The 25,092-nt window shown below is 43.6% G+C and overlaps 1 protein-coding gene across 3 annotated transcripts in view; it reads left to right on the forward strand.

Annotated features, from left to right (window-relative positions):
• The window catches only part of robo1 (roundabout, axon guidance receptor, homolog 1 (Drosophila)), a 215,544-nt gene that overhangs the window by 167,857 nt on the left and 22,595 nt on the right, over window positions 1–25,092 (forward strand). For all 3 annotated transcript variants that reach the window (XM_051065358.1, XM_018665365.2, XM_051065359.1), the window contains 12 exons: window positions 5,673–5,830; window positions 10,507–10,627; window positions 11,829–11,967; window positions 12,159–12,286; window positions 17,557–17,681; window positions 17,908–18,079; window positions 19,715–19,920; window positions 21,822–21,903; window positions 22,042–22,210; window positions 22,305–22,471; window positions 22,581–22,702; window positions 24,441–24,672. In XM_051065358.1, coding sequence (XP_050921315.1) covers window positions 5,673–5,830; window positions 10,507–10,627; window positions 11,829–11,967; window positions 12,159–12,286; window positions 17,557–17,681; window positions 17,908–18,079; window positions 19,715–19,920; window positions 21,822–21,903; window positions 22,042–22,210; window positions 22,305–22,471; window positions 22,581–22,702; window positions 24,441–24,672 — 1,821 coding nt within the window. The remainder of the gene's footprint in view (window positions 1–5,672; window positions 5,831–10,506; window positions 10,628–11,828; window positions 11,968–12,158; window positions 12,287–17,556; window positions 17,682–17,907; window positions 18,080–19,714; window positions 19,921–21,821; window positions 21,904–22,041; window positions 22,211–22,304; window positions 22,472–22,580; window positions 22,703–24,440; window positions 24,673–25,092) is intronic.

The following is a 25,092-nucleotide window of genomic DNA, read 5'->3' on the forward strand; positions in this document are numbered from 1 at the left end:
TCTAGAGAGCTGCTATTGTTTTCAAAATGATTTATCAATACAGCATTTGAAAATAAATCTGAAATCTATAAATCCTAAAACAACAAAACATTTAGAAGTGGAAAATGTGTGTTGGCTTTATTGTGATGTCTAATATTATTTACAACTTCCCTGTTTGTCAGTTTTATCTCTGTATTTGTGTATGCGTACATAACTCTTAAGTTTATATCTATAATCACCTATCCCAGACATTATTATGGGCATGCCCAGTGCAGCCTGTGTGCTGCAGGAGAGGATAGAGAGTCTGCAGGGTGGGCAAGAGGGCATGAGCTCAGAGCCGAGGAACGAGAGCCAGACTGAGAAAGAGAGGGGAGTCCGCCATGTCCAATCTGATCTCCCTGGTGGTGGGGTCACAAGGGAATGTGGAGGAGGAGGGAGAAAAGGGAGGCAGCAATTCTCCAGGGTACAGTTGGGGTCCTGTTATAACTTCACACCCACCAGCAAACTACAGATTGCAGCAGTGCAAACACACTCATACAAACACACACACACACACACTGTACACGCGCCGCTGGCAAATTATCCACCTGCAACAGCCTTTGCAGTAGAGTGGCATGGGTTAACACACCATCGCTATGAGCATGTCTTTGATGTAAGCTGCTCAGTGTGTGTGAGCTGAGAGAGAGGTATGATAAGGGGGTCAAATGCTGAGAGGGGAAAGAGAAATTTAGAGACAAAGTGGGAGGTACATAGAGGGAGAGAATGAGAGGTGTTTGTCCCACAGGACAGAGCTGGAGGCAAGGTGATGAGCATCAATATGGAGGGGCTTAGCACACAACATAGCTGCACTGTGAATAAGGCAGATTTTTGCTTATGGCATAAACAACACTCATGGAGGGGCAGAGGAATTATGTTGTACAGTAAGTAGAAATGCACTGCAGGGGAGCTCATCCAGTGTAAGCCCTATTTTAAAACGCATAAATCTGTCATTTGACCAGACTGGAGCAGATTTTAATAAGATTCAGCTCCTGTGAATATGTGACAGTTTTCTTTACATGTGAAATATAATTGAAACATCCATGCTGTGGCCTGTTTTTATATGTTCAATTATTATTACTCTTATTCAGACACTGACTTGTCCTGTCACTGCATCATAGTGTTGAACAAAATAGAATTAATATGAGAGAAAGACCAATTCTACTGCAGCAGGGGCTGGAAGCAGAAAACATCTGGGGCTGCTTAGCCATTTGATATTTTCTTGGTATTCATTGTGCTGTCCATTCATCCCTACCTTATATCCTCTGGTAATATTTGATGATGTTTGACCCCTGATAGCCTGGCATGGTGGCAGCTTGTGAGGCAAATGCAGCAAATTTGTTCTGTTTAAAAGAAGGAGAACTACCTTCAGGAAACTAGAAGGAGAGATTAGAAGGAAAAGAGTGAGATTATCTTTCCATTATATGGAGCACATTTTCTCTTTTGTTGCTGCTTCTTTCTTCAGTTCTCTTTCTCTTTTGTTGTTAACATTCATTCTGCTTCCCTTAACAGTGCTAGCCATGTCCATTCTGTTTCAAGAAAAAATCCAAACCCAAAGGCGAGACCCATGCTGTGCCGTGTGTCTCTGCAGGATTGACTCCGGGTGCCTTCTGATAAATCTTTAATTCCCTAGTGGGTCTGTTTTTGTATCCTTACAAAGATTTGCGGGGAAGCTTGTTGTACTTGGTTTAATTTCCTCAGAACAAAGCTCATCTGATCTTCCCACCCAGACTTGTGTGTGGCATCAAGTCTTCATTTTCATTAATGTTGGAGGGGCAGCACGGGAATCTCATTTTAATTTGACATTTAAACATCTGTTTTCAATTTCCTGAGGCAAAGACTGCATGTGCGTGCGTGTGTTGTGTGTGCATGTGTGAGTGTGTGGGTGGATGAGGGGATAGTTTGTGGGGGTGATGAACCTGGTAGTTTTCAGGGCTGAGAGCAGCCATCTCAGCTGACCTTTAAAGGAGAGCTTGGGCGTAAGAAATGATGTCGGCTAATTGCGTTAGCCTCAGCACAGCACCAATTTGCTACTGTGGACCTGGGGAGCGATTTATCATACAGTACAGCAGAGTGCGGTTAGACTTGGCTTGGCAGAGCCCAACAGATGTTTGCCACTGCAAATGAAACCTCTGCTTTGATAGATATGGTTGTTTTATGCACAGTCAGCTGTTTGTCTTGCAGTGAGACATGTCAGCCAGATGAGATATGATGTGTTTTGTTTTCAGCCTGCTGAAAAGAGGAGAAGCGGAAATGCAATGCAGAATAGATCCCTTTACCTTGACAAAGTGTACTGATATCTGTCCCATTCCGGATATTTACTCTGTTTCATCCCATCATCAGCATATTTGAGCAAATCCAGGATGGACAAAGAGGCGTCTTCATGCTGGGACCTGTGACTTTGGCCCATTTCCACATGTTAAGCTGCAAACTGAAAATCTCTCTGTACACACACACACACACCACACACACATTGAGTTTGGCCTCCCTGTTAATAGCGAAGGAAATATTATCTGCTAGGGGACAGCTGCAGGCTCACTAGAGAGACAGAATGGTAGAGTAGGCTCATTATCCCAAGCACAGACACAGACCACACCACACAAACACACACACACACACACACTTTCAGGATAGCACACAGCGTGAGAGCCTCTCTATCCCATTTTTTCACCCAATTTTGGGTCCCAACAGGAACAGCAAGTGAGTCAGACGAGCAGGGCCTTGTGCAGTATATACACAGGAAGGAGGGACGCTGGATACCTTATTTAAACCAGGGGGGCCAGAGGCAACCAATTCCACAGCAGCTCCGGATCTGACAGGGCTTCTGGCGGAAGAGTTGGGGCTTTGTACCCCATCCAGATCTGGGTCCGTCCATCCGTCTGTCTGTCTGCCTGTCTGTCTGTCTGTCTGTCTGACAGACTGTCTGGCTGCCTCTGTCTACCTCTTGCTCATTCTGCCTACATCCCAAAGGATTTTGTTTTCCACTACGCAGATGTTCAGGGCTGTCTGCTGCGCTGCACTCAGCTGTGTTTATAACAAAGAGGTGTTGGTTTGGAGGAGGAGAGAGGGCAGCAAGGTGGGGGAGTGAGTGCCGGGGAGGAGGGGTGGAGGTCACTGCGCTGTTGGTGTAAACACTGGATGATGCCAGCTCTCCCTCTGGCCTCCAGCTAGTCAATACAGCATCCCGTTTTCTTTTTTTTTTTTTTCTTTTTTCTTTCCTCTTTTCCTCCACACACATCCCTTTTTATTTTCCAGTGGGACAGATGCATCTGCATGTTAGCTGAAAGAATTACAGTGAGGCCAGCAGGGGAGGTAGAGACCCACTGAGTGGAGATGAGGAGCACTTAAGTTACTGAGCTCACTCACCGAGCATTTATTACAGGCTCTGCATTAGCCATGCAGGAAAAACATGAATCCTCTCATACACTCTTCACTGTTAAGTTCTTAAGTGTACATGCTCTTGATCAACAGGATATTGCTCAATCATTATCATTGATGCAGGATGTGTACACTTAAATACTTTCTTAAGAAAAATAAGGAGAGATGTTTTAATATTTAAAAAATGCACTTTTGCAATATTATATGGGTCAACATGGGTATCACCTTGATACTGAAGGCTGACTTTTACAATAAAGCTTAAACTTAACAATAAAGTTCTTCAGAACAGGTTGACCTTGCCGATACAAATAGACGGTGCTTCTTCAGATGGAGCTGGTGCTCTAATGGATCGGATGTTTAGTGTTTACATTTGCATTCCTGAATGACTGTATCTGCTTTTAACTGCACCAAATGAGCTCACTCACCGCACAGCTGCACTGCTGAGTTTTAGTTGGATCAGAGCGAGTGGAGAAAATCTGTGGGGTCACACACACATAATCATTATTCATCTGTGTACAGTACAGTGTGCATAATCTGGAGATGTATACCTCCTCTTCATTGGCAGCAACAGCGTATGAGTCACAAAATATCTGATGAATTCTTTTGCTCTGTTTCTGATAAATACTGTTTCTATGTGTAAGAATTGTGGCTTGGTAATGTTACAGCTCTGAAAAGGAAGGTTTGGGTGTGATTATAGAGCAAAAGACTGGGGAAGCTATTACCACCCATCCTCCTCTAAAGCCAGGTTCCTACTGTTGGATTGGATTCCCAGTCTGTGTTAGAAGAAGCAGAGAGCAGTATCTAACAGAAACAGCTTAAAGGGTTTAGTCTGGAATTTGTTGGCTGTCAGTAGGTGAGGGGTCCTGGGGTGAGCCTGACTTTGATCTGTGACTGAGGTGACTTTAGAGCAAACTGAGGAGCGTGAGACAATAGACAGCAAAAGCTCAGTTTTATCCCCAAAACGCACACAAAATAACATACATACACATTACTTTTCCATGCATACAAAGGGCTAACAATGCACTTGCACAGACTGTGCTGACCTCCATACTTTGTGTGTGGCCTGCATTACAGCCTGAAATTTACAAGCACTGTTTTCATATGTTTTTATATGTATATGCAGCAGAGCTGGGAAAATGATTACTGGCATGCTCTGTGCAGAAGTGAGCTTGTTGCTTTTTCATTACTTTCTCCCCTCTCAATAAACCTCCAGTTTATCTTTAACACCAGCGATATGGAGTCCAGAGATATGCTGTTTCTCTGCCCCTCAGAAAATGGATATGTATTGATCTGCTTTTTTGCAACTATCAGTTGGTAATGATATTGATGTGGTATTCTGATAAGGCAGGCAGGCTGAGACTAATGATTTTAGGGGGGGGACAGGCTTTGTAATTTTGCATTCAGCTCCAAATGAAAATCAGAACTGCTCAGTTAATCTCTTTAAACCTTCACATCTATTTAGTATCAACAAATTAGACCTAGGAATGAGAAGCTGTGGACCTCTTATATCTAAATAATGAAAATTCATGGCGGTGTCATCTTTTTTACCCCACCTTTACCAGGGAAAATCAATGCAAATAAGAATCATATCCTACTAAATTCCTTAGCAAGGCAGCAATGGTAGATTGGATCTAATCTAGATTTCTATCTATGTCAAGGCAGCATAGGTATATGAGCGCGGGGGGCGTAAATATGGAATGTCAGGGACAGATGAAGAAGTGATGATCGAGAGGTGATGATCAGCATGTACTGAAGTGTGTGTGCTTGATTGCATGTAGGTCTGTTTGGTTCGGTCAACAAAGAGGAAGGTCATTGCTATTAGAGATGATGATGAGCACAGATGTGTGTTTATCATTGGTATTGTAAAGCTTACTGACAGTAACGTTATGTGAGAGAAAGCAGTCCATTTATATAGAAAGTGTATAAGCCCAGTATATACACATATATACATAATTTTTTTTAGTTACCCTGTCAAGACATTTTAATGGGATTGTTGCAATTTTCATTGTGGGCTAGGTGCAGTAAATCAGTAATGATGTGTGCCCAACATTTTGTCATCTGTGTGGAACTAATTATGTGTGTCAAAATGCCTTGACTGCTTTTTTACTAGCTGCCCTTGGCTTTATGAACAGCTTTAAGTGTTGTTTTTTTTTTTTTTTTTTTTAAACATTGCAGTCACCTGCTTCTTTAAGTCTTCCGTTGCTGTACATTTCCTAGAGGACATACTGACATTGTGTTGTTTTTTTTTTTTTCCTTGTCCTCTTTCTGTTTTCTTGCAGTTCTACGTGATGACTTCAGACAAAACCCTGCAGATGTGATTGTGGCAGCAGGAGAGCCAGCGGTCCTGGAGTGTCAGCCTCCACGCGGACATCCTGAACCCACCATATCATGGAAAAAAGACGGAGTAAACATTGATGACCGAGATGAGAGGATCACTGTAAGTAGACTGACTTTTTTCATGTAAACTGCGGTGACTTAAATATTATTATTGCTGACACGTAGTCTAAGCTATTGATGCCTGTAGACTGCTTTGTATATATGGATGATGTGTTTAAATGTATGAGATAGAATGACCTAGTGATGCAGGTCAAGTCATTACCAACACCTCAGTGTTTGTTGAAAGATTGATTTGTTTGACTCATTATTCTCATACAGCAATTACCAAACCAAAAGCAGCCCATTTTGGTGGCTATAACCTTTAATGACTGAGGTATAGAATCAGTCTTGCTCCATTAGTCAGCAGCTGTGCATTGATTAGGGATGGCTTGCTGCTGAAATCAACCAGGAGAAACGTAGATCAGGGGGGAGAAATGAGCTGACTGGAATCAAAGAGGAGAAAGTTATACTCAGCAGCAGTGCCTGCAGAATCCAAACAACTCTCTACATTTGATTTACCACCAAACCACCAATTATTCAGCTTTAATTACAACAACACAGACAGTACTGCTGTATCAATCAGCTCTACATGCTTGCTTACTTCAGGTCTGTCTTGAATAATCCTAGCTCAAACTGTTTCAACCAAACGCGACTTTGTGTCCATAGTCATTTCCCTCAAGCAGGAAGAAACTTGTAGTTGTGTTTGATTATACTGATTGGATGTGTGCTTAAGGGAAGTAAAAGCTCTGACTCAGCACTCAGGTAACACAAGCAGTTAGTGTGAAGGAGGTAGTTAGTAGTGGGTCTGGATCCCATTTTCAAATCTGACTGTTGCAGTTGTTGAGCAGTCAAGTAGTTTGGCCCCCAAGTGCTGACGATGGCACAGAACAGTCATGGAAAATCAAATCTTCTCCAGATAATAAATACAAGGTACTAATAAAGATGTTCCACTCTGTATGCCTGTAGCACAGTACTGAAATCCAGCCTGGGATAGTTGTGCTCAATACATTTTCATTACTGGGTAAGTCAAAACAGTGATTTATTGCTGTTGGCTGTCTTCAGTGGAGGACTGTACATGAATTCAGTTTTGCTCAGTGAGGGCCAGTTGGAGTTGGGCGCACTTGGTTCTAACTCCTAAACAGTGCTAGTATTCTCTCTCTCTCTTCAGATAGGCAGGCAAAAGATTAAGAGTCCGTGTCTGGCTGCTGAGCAGCATAATTGAAAGAAACAAGCACATAATCTAGTTTAAAGAGAATCAAATCATATCTGTTCCTGAGTTTAGTCAGTAGCTACTGATAAGCACGAAACCTCTTCGTCACATATGAAACCCTTGTGGCCTTTTAGGAATTTACTGTCTGTCTTGTTTGATTTACATGTTGGGATCATCCATGTATTGTATATGAACTCTCAACTGACTATCTCTCTGTGCCCACTGTTGCCTTATCAAACATCCCATTCTCTCCTAAACTGACACTAAAGGACTGTTCACTTTCTGGGGTTATATCCTCTATAGAATATAAAAAATGTATTAATTTAATTTATCAATTAACCTTTTTAGCTTCGTTCATTATCTAAAGTCAAACTACCTCATGCCGTTAACTGTGTTAAAGACGAGGTTCACTGAGGACAAAGCATCTCTGTATGGCTCTTGCACACATGGCCTTTCCCATAATTATATTTTAGCCCCAGTGAACACACACACACACACAAACCCTGTGTCTGTTGTTTATAAATCATTTCCACAATATGTTATTGTGGAAATGATTTCTACCCCCTGCATGGTGGAAGTGAGGACTTAGTCTCTGCTGTATATGTGATTTTGTGCACTGGTGGGTGAAATCCTTTGAGTAAACGCTGTGAACACTGCCGCTGTAACACAGACTAAATGACTCAGAGTTGTGTCCTTATAGCCTGCAGCAGTGTTGGGCCTTCTGTGGAACTGAAAACAGTGTCTGGTAGATTAAACAGCTGGTGTTGTTCACTGTAAACTTCCTGTCAAGCACAAAACTCCACACTCTTGAGTGTTCCCAAATGACCACTTTTAAAGAAGCACAAGACGTCATGTATAAGTGTGTGTAATCAGCTGTGGTGACAGAAGGGAGTCTGGTGTCCTGTGGACACCCATGTTAACAGATCAAGTTGGACAATCATGAGACGATGTCCAGAATTTGTTTACGGTACAGTAAATTTGGTCAGAGTGAATATGGGACTGTGGAAAGGAAAGCAGAGGGAGGAATCTTTATAATGTGATGAACAGCTGAGCTCGTCAAAGGGCCCCCCCCTCATCCAGCCTGCATTGTTGTGTTTGGTTCAGTCAGTTCCTTCCACCATGCAACATGCTGGAACGTGCAGTCTCCTTGGTGATCACTGGTGATCAGAGCGAGGTCCCTAACCACCTGCAGTGGGGATTTTCTCTCTGCGCTGCACTTTACTGGGATGGGTCGGCTCGGCTTTGGTGGCTGCAGCATAAAGAAGAGGGAGTGAACTTCAGAGAGAAAGACACATCAGAGGAAACCCTTGTGTTTTTCTATCTATTTTAGTCAGCTGTGTGTAAACACCAAAGACATGCTGTGTGCCATCTCGCATATATTCATGACTTTATGTGGGGAGGTTGTGAAGAGATTCCCACTGTGCTATAAAAAGTGAGGTAGGTCTATTACCCTGTAATGCTGCTGTACCACTAGCAGCAGCTGGCCACATTCCTCCTCTCAACTTTGTCAAACAGGTCTTACAGGAACAATGAGGGGAAGGATAAATAAACAGAAGAAGGAAAAATGCCAGTATTTAAGCCTAGACCATTGTCTGTCTTGAGAGCCAGAGTCTGTCGGCAGCATCATAAATGACTAAAATGCAGCGCATTGTCCTTCTCCTTTTGTGCAATAGTTGTGGCTAATTATCAGCCTGGAAAATGAACTGCTGTGTGAATACCAACAGAGTGCATGCTGAATGGGGGCTTTTGCATTATCAGCACTGCCAAATGACATGAGACAAAAGGCAACAGGATAGAGCCATCTCCCTGTAATGCAGGGATAATGGTCAGATTGTTGGGGCTTTCAGCAGCCTGTTTGCCACACTGTGTTGTGTGAAGAGGATATGCATGCAGAGAAAAAGAGGGCCGCTGCTGCATTCATTTACTTTAGCCGGCTCTCGGAGTCCCTGCTGCTCTGGCACTCCAAATATGCCTGTGGAGAATGGGAAACCGCCACAGACACACAGAGGTAAGAATATGGATAGAGTGGACGGGCCCTTAAGTGGATCCTCATGTCAGAGCCCTGTGGAACCAACAGTACACCCCCACCCTCTTTCTCTGCTGCATGGTCTGCCCTGACCTTGGGCCTTTGCGAGTGTCGCAGTGTTTTAGCTGTTAAGCCTTTCCTCAAACAAACAGTAACATAATGATACTTCAAACCCCTCCAGCACCACAGGGTACCTTAAATAAGCCAGCCTTCCACAGCCTCTTCACGTCCCTCCGCCTCCTGCTTTTCGCCATGAATATTAAACAGGGATGAAGGACTGAGGAGTGCCTCTGAACCAGAGGAATGTGTCCGGTTGCAAAGTTGTCCTTCAAGAATCTTAGACTTCCCCTCTTTATAGAAACTAAAATCCATATACACTCTGTTTGAAGTTTGTTCGTCATGTGCAAGTGATGAAAACTAGACTGCATGGCTATGTGAAGTGCAGTGATGGAGATTAACTGAGACACAGCTTGCACATGCACGTTTAGGAGGGCTTGTGTTTAACATGGCAGTCACAGGGAAGGCAGATTTTTTGTAATATTGTGTATCAGGTTCTCTCTCAGTGGCTCGATAATGAGGGTATCGATTACATGCTTGTAGGTGGTGGTCCAGTTCTTGCGGGCCGATGTGTGCATTTAAAACCTTAAGCTCCATCAAGGCTCAGAGATCATCAGTGCACCATGCTATTGTCTGTGTCTGCACTGACTGGCATGGTTGTCAGCTGAGAGAAGGGCTGAGGGGCCTGTGCTGGGTTCTGGACTGCCTTTCTGACTGCCTGAGAACAAAGCACCTCCTCTGGCCTGTAATCAAAGCCCTGGGAAATAACAGACATGACATTCACCTGGACAAACACACATTCACTGCTGGGTGGGTGTGCCATTCACATGTCCCTCTGTGTATGTTCACTTGCTCTCACTTGTATATGTATGCACAAAGAAAAAAAAAATCAAGAAAGCAATTCTTTAAAACATTCCCTGCACAATAATAGACAAAACTGTCCTCAGGTTCTTTGAGGCGACTGGATAAGTGCTTGCAGTCCTGCGGTGCCTCAGGTGTTCCCTTGGGGACCTGTGGTTGTGTTGGATTGGGAAAGTGTTCTTTGGCTCAGCTTACCCCGAGGAGGAGCAGGCCGACTCGTAGTGGTTTAGGCTTCAAGTGGAAGATGAGTGGGAATAGCACAAAACTAGGTATAGACAAAGTAGTCCAGTTGGTCTCTGCCTCAGTAGGCTAAGAGCAAAAAGCCAATGAAACAAAAACTCTTAAGCACCAAGCCATGATGTGTTTGTGAGTGCATTTTATCATAGTGTTGTAATGGCCTTTTGGTAAGTAAATGCTCACAGGCATTCTTGAGAGCAATCAGGAAATGTTTTGTAATGTTTGAGCTATGCTGTTTTTTTTTGTTTCTCTGTGTCAACCACAGGCCTCAAGTGTCTCTCCGACTTTAATATTGCTGTTTTTCTTTTCCATGTTTAGCCTCTCACCTCCTCTTCTATTCACTCAGATACGTGGAGGGAAGCTGATGATCACAAATGCCCGGAAGAGTGATGCTGGGAAGTATGTGTGCGTCGGCACAAACATGGTTGGAGAACGTGAAAGTGAAATAGCCGAACTCACAGTGCTTGGTAATTAATCCATTTCTCTCCTTTAGAGTATGTCAATCTGTTGTCTGCTTTACTTTCTGTCCACATACATAGTTTTTTCTGTTTGTCTGCAGTGAGAAACAGAATCCAGATGTTAAGCTTTCATTGTCTATCTCCCAGTGAACTAAATGGTGTCGCTGACCTTTATCAGATAGAGTGTGAGATGACCTCCGATCTCACACTTTGCTATGAATCCCACACTGACCCCAGCAGCTTCACTCCTCTCACCAGCTGCACCCTATTTCACCATGAGTGACCTCTGACCCCGATACTCTCCTGTGTCCCAATTGAGAGCATGTCCAGACTCCTGATTTTATCGCCAGCTTTTTCACTTCCTCCACCTCCTCTCCTCAGAGACCTCTTATAATCTGTCAGAGGGAACAACAACAAAGGCAGTTTCGTAAAGATAAAGAATTATACTGAAATAATACTGTCAGGGCTGAAATGAGGCCAGCTCATAGCTTTTGTGTTTGTCCATACAAGTGAGTATCGCAACCCAGAAACTCTGGTTAATCATAAACCACCCTGGTTAGTTTGTGGGCCTGAGTCTGAAGGAGTGTGTTCAGAGGAACTGAAAGCTATGATTTTTTTAAGCCTCAGAGAACCAAAATAATAAACACTAGAGGTGCTGTGGTGAATCTGCACCGATGGGATTTGGTGAACAGATAGAGTCAGACCTGGAGTAGTTAACAAGATGACAAAAGGGGTGAGACGTTCTGTGTCAGGTCTTGTTCAGTGTCCTGTCTTCAATTAATTTAGTCTTGCGTCGTGAGTAATTAAAGTCATATACTCTACCACAAAGTAGTTACTGTTTCCTGGCCTGTATTTTGACTTATGTGTACTGTCTAGTCTCTATAGTCAAGACTGTATTTTTGTCTTGTTTTGTTAACCATAAATTGGCTATTACCCTGTCATGCCATGCCTCTATATACAAAAAATTAGATTATTTCATTATTTTCATTCCAGGACACTTCAAACTAAATCATTTTAAAAAAGCTTTTCTCCAAGATGTCTTTTTTCCACTGGGTTTTTATACAGTTTTCAATTTAATTTCAAACTTAGCTCTGAAGTCTTACTCACACAAAACCTAGATTTATGACTTCAGCTTAATCAGAACATTATTCCAGTGCTACCATTGTCTGCTTTGTGATGTGTAATCTGTGTGCTGTTTTCATCTTTGCAGAGCGTCCCAGTTTTGTACGCCGCCCGGGCAGCCAGGTGGTGTTAGTGGACCAAAGTGTTGAGTTCAGGTGCGAGGCCCGCGGTGACCCAGTTCCCACCGTGCGCTGGAGGAAAGACGATGGTGACCTGCCCAAAGGAAGGTATGACTCATCACCTTGTCACCTTTCATCACACAATGCCTCCCTCCCTCGCCCTCTCTCCTTGTCTCTGTTTGATCCACTGCTCACTTTTGTCTGTGCTGTCGGCTGACGCATGTTGCATTGAGTGAGTCTGTGTGAGGTTTTTTGTGTCTAATCTTATTTTGACAACACAAACACCTGTATTAATCCAGGTACGAGATTCGCGAGGACCACACCCTGAAGATCCGTCGCCTGACCTCAGGTGATGTGGGCTCCTACACCTGTGTGGCAGAGAACATGGTGGGCAAGGCGGAGGCGTCGGCCACGCTCACCGTCCACGGTAAGACTGGATACTTTTATACGCCTCAGTTTCACACTATGTACTTAGCAAAATATTTCATTTACAGCCCCCTGAACAGCTATTCTAAATTAATTTCCATTTTGGGTTATAGTGCAGCTTGATTCAAATACAATTTAGCCCAGCCACACTGCAATAATAGCCTTCAGCTTTAGTACTACATGGTCATCACTTTCAACTATTCTCTCTCAATTAGCTGATTGATTTCTAATAAAAAGAAACGCAAAAATCCATAACAGCTGTAGAGTTGTGCACATGGGAGCTCAGAAGCAATCGATTTCATTTGGCCTATACAAGTGGCATTTCTCCAGAGGCCTGTCCTCCTTCAAGTTTTAAGACATACAGTGCGATTTGTGAAACTATGGAATATCTCTGTGTCTCCTGTGGCCCCCTCCATTGGACGTCTTATTAACACAGTTGGAATATAAAGCAGCTGGTCACAGAGTGTGAACATTCAGAAAGGACCCATTCAGAGGAAATGGGGGCTGGGATCACCCCCAAACCCTCCTGAGAGTCAGAGGAACACAGGGGCTATTTAACGCCAAACTAATGGGAATGTTGGGAGTCGGGTGAGGGAAGAAGGAAGGAAAGGAGGAGGAGGCTGACGGCATGGGAGGGTGGGATTGGATGGAAGGACAGCGAGCGTGCTGGTCTTGGTGGCGGCTTACCACTGATGCAGAACGGGTTGGGAATTGGGGCTGCGGATGATTGTGGTGAAGAGGATAGAGGGGGGAGAGTGTCTGTGGTGAGGTCAGTCATATTAATGTCACTCCCAGAAGTCAGCACAGCAGAGATATAAAGAGACAAGGCAATTCTATTTCTCTGTCAACCCCCACCTGCAAGCACAGATACTTCATCTTCACTTGGCTACCCTTTGCAATTATTACTTGATTTTCTCCTCAAAACAACAATCCTCAGATTGGAGGAGCAAGATTAGGCTCACCTGCCAATACACGCATCAATATATCTACTTCTCTTATTGCCTTTTTTCACTCTTTCCCTCTCCCTGATGAAAGCTTAGTTAATGAAAGGGAACAGCATTGATGCACTGGTTCAATAAGCTGTTCTCCTGGCTTAGAATGATATTTGCAATGCTTAAACCTCCCTTGTCCTCAGTGGAAATGAAATGTCTAAACCTCAGGCCAATTCCCTGTTGCCTGCATGTAGAATCAAGGCACTGACCCTCTTTTCATACATTATGCCTTTCAACCCCCCATGTTATAAGAGTTAGACAGGCATTACATTACACATTACACCTCAGCAAAGACGAACCTCCACCATAGATTTAAAGGACAAACGCAGATGCTTTGACTGTAAAATCAGGTGAAAGGGATAGTGGTATGGCGTAAATCATAGGAATCCTACAGTCCCAGTTAAATCTGACTGATGCCTGAACTTCCAAGCCTTCAAAGTTCCTAGAACCATTTCCATCGACTCTTCAGCTCCCTGAGCTTCATCCAGACCAGGACATGAGGAGGCCAGGGAAGCTGTGGGCACTGAGTAGTCCAGCTAATTAAAGGCAAGCAGGCCACAGTCCCACGCCCGGAAATGACATGCTTCTAATTACAGATGCGGGCACAGGAAAGGAAAGAAAAGACGGATAATTGTAGGTCTAAACGGTCCAAACTAGCAGAAACGATGTATAGGTAGTAAGATGTCGCTGTAGTAGTGAAGACAACAGTAATGTGGGGGGCAAGAGTTTAGTCTGTGGGTTTAGTGGGCAATGCTGTCGCCCTACATCAAGAGTACAAGAATGGCAGGATTGCTGAGCCACGGCACAAGAATAACTGAGCAGCTGAATAAAATAATTTCAGTGGTGAACTACTGGCAGAGAGGACTACACCACAAAATGGGTAAAATGGGCTGAAGTGGGATTAATGTAAATATTCTTTGAACTCAAGTTTTTCTGCTAAATCTGCTGTGATGTGTAAATGGACGATAAAACCAACTGAATAAAAATTGAGTTTTTTTTTTTTTTTAAAAGAAACGTTAAATATAGAAATCATTGCCTGCAGTGTCATTATGCAATTTACTTATCATAGCAGTAGAAATACAGCAAGGCACACAATATTGAAGATATTGTCCTTCAAAGCAATCCTTTAAGAGCTGGCAGTTTATGAGAATAATCCAGCTCTGTGTGGACAAGAGGGGGATTTTCACAACTTCCATGGTGAGATTGTCAATGAACAATGTCGACATTGTGGGAATGGTGCCTTGGGCTATTTTTCTTTCAATGTGCTCTGGTCTCGTTACTAACTTAATCAGTGAATTATTGTCTTTCACATGTGTTTGTCAGGCTACTACACCTCCTTTGGACTTATAAATATGTCAAGTGAAATATTTCATTGATTGATGGAAGAAACACATAATTGGCCAAGTCACTCACCGTATTTATAGTTTCATCGTAAAATCATTAATCTAAGCCACATGACAATGTAGTTGTGAGATATGTCGCTCAGCTATTAAGTTTTCTTTGGGTGTGAGTACATGTGAGTATGTGTATTTTTAGAGATTGAAGAATCAGACAGAGGCATTTTGATGTGGGTCTGCTATGGTCAGATAATGTTTATTCAGTGTTTTCTTAATTAAACCTCAGCAGTGGACTTCCACCATAGGAATGTAAATACAGTGTTTCAGACTGTATTGGACAGAATTCAGAAAATCAACGTGTTATGTTTTTTCTCAGCTGGTTAAGTTTGCCGTTAGCAGTGATTTATGTGTAGAAAGGTCTTGAATGGAATGGTAGTCCCCAGAGCAGCGCTGCTAATAACCCATGTAAAGGGTCTGGAAGGAGGCTTGGAACTGGTGCCAAAGGAGAGTGAATGGGAGGAACCTTCTTGTCAGCAGTCTGTGTGCTGTTACAGTGATGATAAATACCAAAACCTGGTTGGGTGCCACATGTAAAACTGATGCTTTGTGTCACTCTATCTCTGCATATCTGCATTTAATTTGTCTTAACCATCAAAAAAACAATCACTGTGCATTTCCTGTTATAATACAAAGCTGTGAGAACCACATTTCAGTTGATGCACAGTATACAAAATATTTAAAGCACGCTACAGTGCTCCCAATGGGAGCAACTATTAATCATGCCAAATCCTCTGCATGCAGTCCTGCTGTAGTGTTGATGTCAGGCAGACTGCACAGCAGCATCACTCCAATCCCCACTAATATCTCTGCTGTGGTCTTTGGTACGTAGCCTGCCTCCTATTGGGCTGGAGGCCACAATGCTCAGTGTGTTTTCCTCAGCCGCCCTGATCAGCTTATTGATAGAGACTCCCCCCTGCGCTGTAAGCTAGTAGAAATCCCACAACAAAGTATCCCAGTCAGATTTAAGGTTCACCTCTCCCTCCAGGTCTACAACTGTGATCACAGCAGCATGGGAAAGGTAGGGTTACCTAATTAAAGGCTTAGACACACATGAATGGATGTGTGTAGGTGTTGTAGTGGGTTTGTGTATTTGTAGGTGTGTATGTTCTCACGACTGTGTGCATCCAGAGCCTCTCACACATGGATAGCGGTGAGTGTCTTCTTCTGGGAGTGTTTGATGTGAGTCTTATCTGCATTTTAAAGGCCAGCAATGGGCAGGGGGAGGAGGAAGGGGTTGATCATTACTCTGACTGACAGCGTTTATGTTTCCAAGGGAGCCGTTGGAGCAGACAGATTAGATAAGGTGAGTGATTGGCCTGGGGGAGATTTATGGCCAAAGAGTGACGGTTAACATTCACCTTGTGTTTTTATGGACTGGGCATACATTTGCAAGGCTGTATTTGAGGGACTGTGATCTAGCTGCTCCTCGGGGTGCTCTAAACTTCACAAAGGGTGCAGGGACGTTCACCTTGATGCAACACCTGGAAAGAGAGGGGAAAAGTAAACAAAGCAGGATGTAAAACATCTGTCCTGTGTGTTTCATGGTATTGTCTTGGTGCCTTTTTGTCATTTTGTTTTACTTCCAGCATTTTTCCTGTCCTTGATTACATCCTATGAGGGAATGCTGAATCAGATGTTCTTCAGCTAGTTTTCTTGTGTGTGCGTTTTTAATGCATTCCTGATCACTCGTGGTAATTAGCCTTTGCTGTGTGCATTGTGTGGTCCCTAAGGTTTGAGTCGAGGGTGAAATATGACATGTCTTTTATTCACTGAATAATAACATGATTATTTGTACTCATGGACATCACATTGTTATTTTCCTTATCTCTCTTCTCTGTCATGCTGTTTATAATTTAGTTATTCATCTTTTCGTTTTTTGTTGTTGTGTTTTTGTTCCCTTTTTAGTCGTGTCTGGTAAGTTGAAATGTCACCCGTCACCTATTCACCGCCCTGACAGAGACAGGAAGCTGTCACAACCCCCCTCCATCCTCCTCCCATCACCTCTCCACCCTCCAATCAGCACTCATGTTTCTGTTGTCATGGGCAACAGTGACAAAAGGACATTAATGGGTAAAAATATGCTCAGCTTGGGCCTCCAAGGTAAAGCCGCATCATTTCATTCTATTATTTCCCCCCTTTTATGCATTACCAAACCCCCCATTTTATTCATGGACAAATTATGTCTGTATTTCAAATGACAGCTCTCAGATTGCTTTTCTTTATGTACAGCATAGCCCATATAAAAAGGGATTAAAATGTTAGGACATTTAATACATTTGAGGAAACATCCATAGTCCTTTTGAAATGAACATGTAAGCTGACCTGCCTCTCAACGTTCAGGGTGTGTCTCCTCACACAGGCGGCCTATTAGTCCACCAAGGCCTAGTGTCGATTCTAGAGGTACATGGGTGACATTGGGCTATGACACCACACTTAGTCTGAGATGGAATTTGTCATTAAGATGCATGGATACTGCATCCTGGTTGAGGCCTGTGCTATTGGAGGGTGTCAGCATGGACAGATGGCTCAAATTTATTCCCCATTTCCATGTAAATTTTAACGGTGCATGCCCTTGCTCATGCAAATGAAGGGGCATGGGAGTAACCATTGTTTTTTCTATTCATTACATCTATAATATGCCTGCATTTTAAATTTGATAAGCGTACTGTTTAATCTGCTGAGCACACACCGTGCAAAGTTTGGAAACTGAGCCTATATCCTTAATAATTTGAATACATGCGCCAGAGCTGCAGTCAAATTTCTTTTGTCCTTCATTCAAACAATCCAGACCACATGTAACTGTGATATTATGACAACTGTAATAATATACTATGGCATGTTTGTCTATTCAATGGCTAACCATTGTCATGGCTGTCCCCTAGTGCCTCCGGCATTTGTGGTGAGACCAAGGAACCAGGTGGTTGGGGTTGGCAGAACCGTCACCTTCCAGTGCGAGGCAACTGGAAACCCACAGCCAGCCATTTTCTGGCAGCGGGAAGGCAGTCAGGTAAACAGAATAAACTATGATAAGGGTTTTCATTTCAAAATGCTGCTCCATTATGAAAACATTCTAACATACTCATCCTAAAGCTTTGGAAAGCTAATTCACTAGATAGATAAGACAGATGTTTGCATGCATATGCAATTCTGGAGTCAAATCTTCAACCTGTCCAATTAATATATTCTAGTCAAATAAAAGTCTGAAGCTTGGTGATCCGTTTCCCCCCCCACAGAACCTGCTCTTCTCCTACCAGCCCCCTCAACCCTCCAGCCGATTTTCTGTGTCTCAGACTGGGGACCTGACTATCACTGACGCTGAACGCTCAGACGTGGGCTACTACAGCTGCCAGGCCCTCAACATTGCTGGCAGTGTCATCACCAAGGCTCTCCTAGAGGTCACCGATGGTAAGCAACCTTTCTTTAAACACACTTTCTGCATACAGCAAAGCCTGCGAGAGAATTAGAGGAACACTGAGTTGATTAATATTGGTATTTCAGATAATCTTTGGCTCATAAGGATAAAGCTGTTCATCTGAAATGCTGTGGTCCCGCTGTAGAGCGTATTAATATCCAAATTGAGGTTTGTGAGGTTTGGTCTGGCCTGTTCAATGTGTTCCTGTCAGAGGTAGAGACTCTCTGGTGCCTGTGCACCCAGACCGTGGCTCAGTATTTGGCTTCACTGGCTTCACACTGGCTAATGTCTCCTTTGGTATTCCATGGCTGGCTTGCTGCTGTCTACCGTTGGAAGACTGTGGCTGTGTGGTGAGGTCTGGATTGGGTCCTCTAATTACTCTGCTAGCCAATCCATGTCAGCCTGGTGGACTAACCTTGGTTTCATTTCCACCATTCCCACAGAGAGCTGGGCAGCTATTATTTTGTCTATGACACACCTAGATTCATCCCCTCATTTACCAAATGTCCTTCTTCATTTCAGACCTACAATGGTATGCTCCATCTCTCTCTCCTCTTCTCTCTCTCATTCTGTCGTGCTCTCTGGATAATAATAACAGTTATTAAAGTGAGCAGGCCGCTCTGAGGCCACTACTTCTCCGCAGGCAGATCTGGTAATTACAGGTCATGCTGACAATGTTTTAGTAATTGCACCGTCCCCGGCACAAAAGCAAAGACAAAGCGGCCTAGAGATTACACCGCAGCACGGTTCTGTGGATCTGTGCACACATACATACATCATTATGTGTTGCCTTTACACTGAGTTAGGTATTAATTTGATTGGTTCTCACTGAATGTAACTTGCTAGTAAATCAGTGGAGCTGACAGCAATGGTCATCAATAGTGCTATGAATAATAATAATAATCAGGGGGAGGCAGACAACCTATAGTGGGAACATGATGAATCACACAGACAAAATAAAAATGAAAAAAATATTGGGTGCATATAATTAAAGCCTCCCTCTTTCCCCCTTTTCTCTGCAGTACAGCCTTTCTCTTTCTGTCAAACACATGCTTCCCCTCTATGTCTTTCTTTGTTGTTTGCGTCTACTGGTTGGACACCCAGGATTTGCAGGCTGTGAAGCAGAGAGGAGGAGTTTAATCGTCCTCATGCTGATAACAGCATGGCTAGATGTTTTTTAAGCATTTTCTCCCTTGTTTTGTGTTTTATGGCTGGGGGATGGGCCGTGGGACTGTTGGCCGAGAGCGTTCATACGCTCAGTGCCAGGCATCTGGTAGAGCTGCAGCAAGAAGACTGAAGTATCTGAGGCTGTTTCATTTTAATTACGCTGCTTTTATTTGGTTAAGGTTGACTCCTGCTGCTGAATGATTAGAAAATTGCTTCCAGTTCTTAAAATTGAATTTAATTACCTCTCCCACTACCCTTGCAGTTTTCACATGCTTACATTGCCTACATGATGTTTGTCAGAGTCTCACTATTCTCTGCCTTTTGTGTGTTTTCTCACACAAGCTGGATATAATTGTCTGAATCGCCTGTTCTTTCTGTCCCCATTACACCACATGAGCACCTTCAGTTTTTCTCTTTCCACCCCCTCATATAATTGCTCATTCTCCCTTTTCCTCTCACAGTTGTGTCAGACCGTCCGCCGCCAGTTATCCGACAAGGCCCAACCAATCAGACGGTGGCTGTGGATGGTACAGTGGTTCTCAACTGTGTGGCAGCAGGCAACCCCACCCCTACCATCCTCTGGAGGAAGGATGGTGTATTGGTGTCCACTCATGACTCCAGGGTCAAACAGCTGGACACAGGTGCTCTGCAGATACGCTATGCAAAGGTAAGACAACTAGGACACAGGCACGACGATGCTCACATTCCTTTTTAACATTGAGCAAAGTAAACATACTACACAGCACCTCAAAATGTGGCATTTGTTAATTTGTAATTTGACTCTGAATGTATAAACTCACCTTGTATTTCTCAATTCACATGAAAATATAATTAAGTTTTTAATCAAGATTTTCTGTTAGGCTGCCTTTTAAGTCTAAATCCATGCAAATAAACTTCAAAGTTGTACATATCACATCCATAATGTGCTGGGCAAACCCCTGCTGGTTGGTAAATAAAGCATGTGTTCCCTGCCAGCAACCAGCCCTCAGCGGGCTGTCAGTCAGTTGTCGTGGGTTTGAAATGGAGCCTATGAAGTCGAACAGTCTGTAGTTCCTGTCAGTCAGTGAGCACAGTGGGTTTTGTGTGTAATCTTGTGTGCGAGCATGTGTGCCTGTGTGTTTGAGATGGCAAGCCGCGTGATGCCGAACACACTCTTAGGGAGAGACAACGACGGGGGTGGGAGGTGGGGGGCACTGACGTGTCTTCCAGATGGAGGCGTCACGGGGTCAGAGTTCGCGTCAGTTTGCGGTGTTCTGATGAATGCTGGCATGTCCTGTGGTGACGAGATTGCAGTGTGATTGGGCTGCCAGGTGTGAGGCAGGCAGGAGGGGATGCGTCTGAACCGTTCTCCTGTTGTAGCCGTGTAAACTCCGCAGGCACTATACATTAATGAACATGTCATTTCTCCCCGACAACATTTTAATGAAGATGTTTTTGATACGTGAGGTAATTTATTTTATTAATGTAGTTGTGCAAGTGCTATTGTTACAGAGTTTAATACATTTTCTTACCTGCCTGACAAAAAAATACACACCTTGAGGGTCATTGGTGGGCCATGTTCACACTCAGCTATTCAAACAATTTATGTCTTTCTGTTTTTCTCTCTTTATTTTACTTACACACTGGCACAGTAGCCTTTAGCGTACCATGCATCAACAACAAACCACAACAGAATTATTTGTCTTACCCACAGACTTTGACTGCAGTTGACAGAGCAGACATTTTAAAACATGTGGCAGTGTGAAAATGTGCCATGTACCTTTGCCAGCAGGGTTATGTTTTGTGTTTTGTTTATTAGCCTGTTAACTACTCACATATCTCAAAAACTTGTCAACGATTTTGTCAAATTTAGAGGATTTTTTTTTTTTCTTTTTTCAACTCTATTCTTTCTCATGAACTACTGCACTCTCAGTGAAAAAAGAAAAAAAACTCTGGCACAGGTACCACATGATTGTTTCTCACTGTGTATGTTGATGCAGATCCAGAGCTAATGCAGATTACATTTTCCACTATTAAAATAACAAATTTAGCAGATTGTTCAGCCTTGGTAGAGAGCTCTCTAAGTGCTTTCCGGTGTCGTTCCAAGATGAACATGTAACTATATCTAACTTTTCTGTGCACCACACTTTTCCCAACAAAGTTATATTGAAAAGCCAATTAATAATCAAGGTTTGAACATATATCCAGTGCAGATTGTCACCACATCTGTTGAACAGGGCAGTGACTCCCATGTATGGTACTCCGGGGGATGGTAGAGAGAGAATAAGGTCTCCAATTAGACTATGATCCTGTGAAAACCTTTTCCGTTTGACTAGGGATGGTCTGTCACTTGGCCTTTCCAGCTGCTTTCCCCCAGTTTCTGCTATGAAAGAGATGATATTGAGATTATCAGGCAATGACAGCTGCCTGCTACAGACTCCACCAGAATGTCAATAAGTAGTGCAGTGTGGGGGAGAGATAGCGAGAGCCGCAAAGAGGGAAAGAGACTACCACCAGTTCAGGGAGCTGTAACACACATTTAAATAATTTTAATTTAACACAATATATTCCTCCCCTCTCCTCCTCCAGCTTGGTGACACTGGCACCTACACCTGTATCTCCTCCACACCCAGCGGAGAGGCCTCATGGAAAGCCTATTTAGAGGTTCAAGGTAAGTCTTACCCAATAGTGTCCAGTTTTGTTTTTCAACAAAACAAATTTCAGATATGTTTTGCATGTCTTTGGTTTTTGAAATACAGCAACAAACTACATTTACCTGTTTGTTTCCCTCTCTCTGTTCCACATCTAGAGTTTGGAGTCCCAGTCCAGCCAAACAGACCTACTGACCCAAACTTGATCCCCAGTGCCCCTTCTAAACCTGAGGTCACTGACGTTACCCGCACCTCTGTCACCCTTTCCTGGAAGCCTAACCTTAATGCTGGAGCCACACCCACCTCCTATATAATAGAGGCCTTCAGGTAAAACAAATCAACTTGACCATCAATAAACTAATTGTTCCATGGCTTTATTGAAACTTTTTAAACTTAAATTCTCTCTGTTGTGTTTCCACAGTCATGCATCAGGGAGCAGCTGGCAGACCTTGGCAGAGCATGTGAAAACTGAGTCATTTGTACTGAAGGGCTTGAAGCCCAGCGCAGTCTACCTCTTCTTAGTACGGGCAGCCAATGCCTATGGGCTGAGTGATCCCAGTCCTATCACTGATGCTGTGAAAACACAAGGTGAGAACTGCCTTCTCACAGATAGAAATTTGATATACTTGATCTGTTTGGTTTCTCTCTAGTTTAAGTTGCGTTCATTCATTTTCTATGTCTGTGCCTCTGTATTCAGATATCCCTCCCACCAGTCAGGGTGTGGACCATCGTCAGATCCAAAGGGAGTTGGGAGAGGTGGTAATCCACCTGCACAACCCCACCATTCTCTCCTCCTCATCTGTCAGGGTGCAGTGGACGGTGAGTATCATTTTTTCCGTGAATGCATTATTGCCTCTTTTTTCTTGTCACATTCTCACACAGCTGCAGCTGGATACAGATTGCCATATGGATCATTGGTATAACTGGCCGCCAAAGCTCCAAGGTTAGTTTAGTAATATGCCTACGGTCAATTTGTCAGGCAACTCAGCCGAGCTAATGTGCTAACGTCCTAGCACCCTGCAGAGGAAGGACACTGCAGAAAGCAGCCTGGAGCACAATCCAAGTGTTCTTAGCATCCATCTGGCATGGGCCTGGACTGGTCAGCTGGCCAGAGACCAGAAATCTGCAGCTTTGCCCTCAGTGGACCACTCAACTGCCCAAAAGCTAGAATACAGAGCCCAGCCGTCTGCAATAGGCCATGTAGTGCCATATAGCAGCGTGTGGCGTGCCAGTCTGTGCCCTCACAGATTGAAAACACTTGACGGCTGTTAAAATAATACAAGTGAGAAGGAAGAGGCGGCCAACTCATGCTCTTAAGTGGAAATGGCTTACAGATGTTAAAACGGATAGGTGGAAGAGGAGGAAGCAGAAGTAGAACTGGGAGCTTATGTCGGTGTTTCTTTGCTGGTACAAGCTGAATATGAACTACTAATGTCCACCTGCAATTAATCTGGTTAATGTATTGTTTTTTGGATTATGAGACAATACAACTATACATTATGGCTGTCTACCTTATGTAGTAGATATTAGTCTGTGGGACGGCTCACAATTTTGCCTTTTGACATAAGGCCACCCCTACATTCCCAGGTATTATGAAGTGCCACAGTGAGTGATGAATGGGACTGAGGAAACGTGAAAAGGATACTGACATGTCAAGACTGCTTTAAAACATTACTGCCCAGTTACCGTGTCTCCCTGGAATGTTCCAGAAAAACACATGACATGAGGGAGACTGACATTGTAGTTAAACGCCACAGTTTCCTTGTTCTGTAGGGTTAAATCTATTCCCAATGTGGAGTTTCTTGGCTTTACATTTTCCTTTGTGTTGTGGTAAATGGTTGCACAGTTTTCAGGCTAATGAAGACCACCTGAGCCAGCAGCATATTTTACAGGGGAGGGATAAAGAAATCACTAAAATCTTTACAAGCCAGTGCTGCTTGCCTTCCACTGGGACTCATAGGGATATTAGCATACGGGTTAGTGGTTATTCTTTTCTCCAACCATGCTGGATCACAAAGCGTCATTAATTATCCTGAGATTAAACCAACAGACAAATCCCTTCCAATTACATTCATTCTCTTTATTTAGCTGCATTAGACACTGTTTTACTTGTTGTATTCTTGACTTCTGGTACTATAACGATCCACTTTTCCCCGTCTTCCTTGACTCCAGCAGCCACTCAGTACACTGGAGAGCAGGACAGGATGAGACAGGCTGTTCTGGGAGCCTGGGCCCTATTTAACCAGCTCCAGACTTAGAGGAACCTCTGGCCAATGACCTCATACTGTGGTTTGCACAAATCGCTGCTGCTCCAAATGGCGCATAGACAGACAGTTGAAAAGAGAGATGTAGATGCGGATGGATAAACAGAGGGGTGATGTGATGAGTTAGCACCCCATTCCATCCAGTGCCTGATCTATCACTTGCATGAATCCATAGCTGTCTAGTGATGCTACAATCTATTATATTACTGTATCATTTTCCATTGTTAAATGTGAAGCACATAATCAAGTCAAGCTGACACTGTTTTTGTCTGTGCTCCTCTGCCATTCACTAGGTGGAGCAGCAGTCACAGTACATACAGGGCTACAAGGTGATGTACAGGCCCTCACCAGAGGGGATGCAGAGGAGCGATTGGGCTGTGTTTGAGGTGCGCACCCCTGGAGAGGACAGCGCTGTCGTGCCACAGCTTCGGAAGGGAGTCACATATGAATTCAAAGTCCGCCCCTTCTTCAATGAATTCCAGGGAACAGACAGTGATGTCAAAATTGGCAAGACGCTGGAGGAAGGTGGGGGGGATGTGAACGTGTGTCTGACTGTGTGCAAGTGTGCTTTAGTGCTTGCATGTGTGCATGCATGTTTTCATGTTTACACGATTTTATATGCACAGCTTGTATGTGTGAGAGCATACAACAGCTGTTCGCAGCAGGCAGCGAGGGCAGGATCATGTTATGTTCAAATGTGGTGTATTCTAGCATGCTAGGGTGGATGTTCAGCTCTTTTAAAAAGGCCCTATGGAAACCCATATACAACACTCCAGTTTGAGTGTTATACTAATTTTTCATAGGGTGTGGTTGTGGCAGTCTCATGAGGTTTGCTTTAAACCAAACTGCAAATTTTAATCTGTAGCAAACAGTTAAGAGAAATGTGACTGCAGAGCGTTTTCTAGAGAGTGTGTGTGTTGGTGTGTCTTACATTTGTCGGAATGT

The sequence above is a fragment of the Lates calcarifer genome, linkage group LG21, assembly GCF_001640805.2.
Source record: "Lates calcarifer isolate ASB-BC8 linkage group LG21, TLL_Latcal_v3, whole genome shotgun sequence".
In the NCBI taxonomy this organism is placed as follows: domain Eukaryota; kingdom Metazoa; phylum Chordata; class Actinopteri; family Centropomidae; genus Lates; species Lates calcarifer.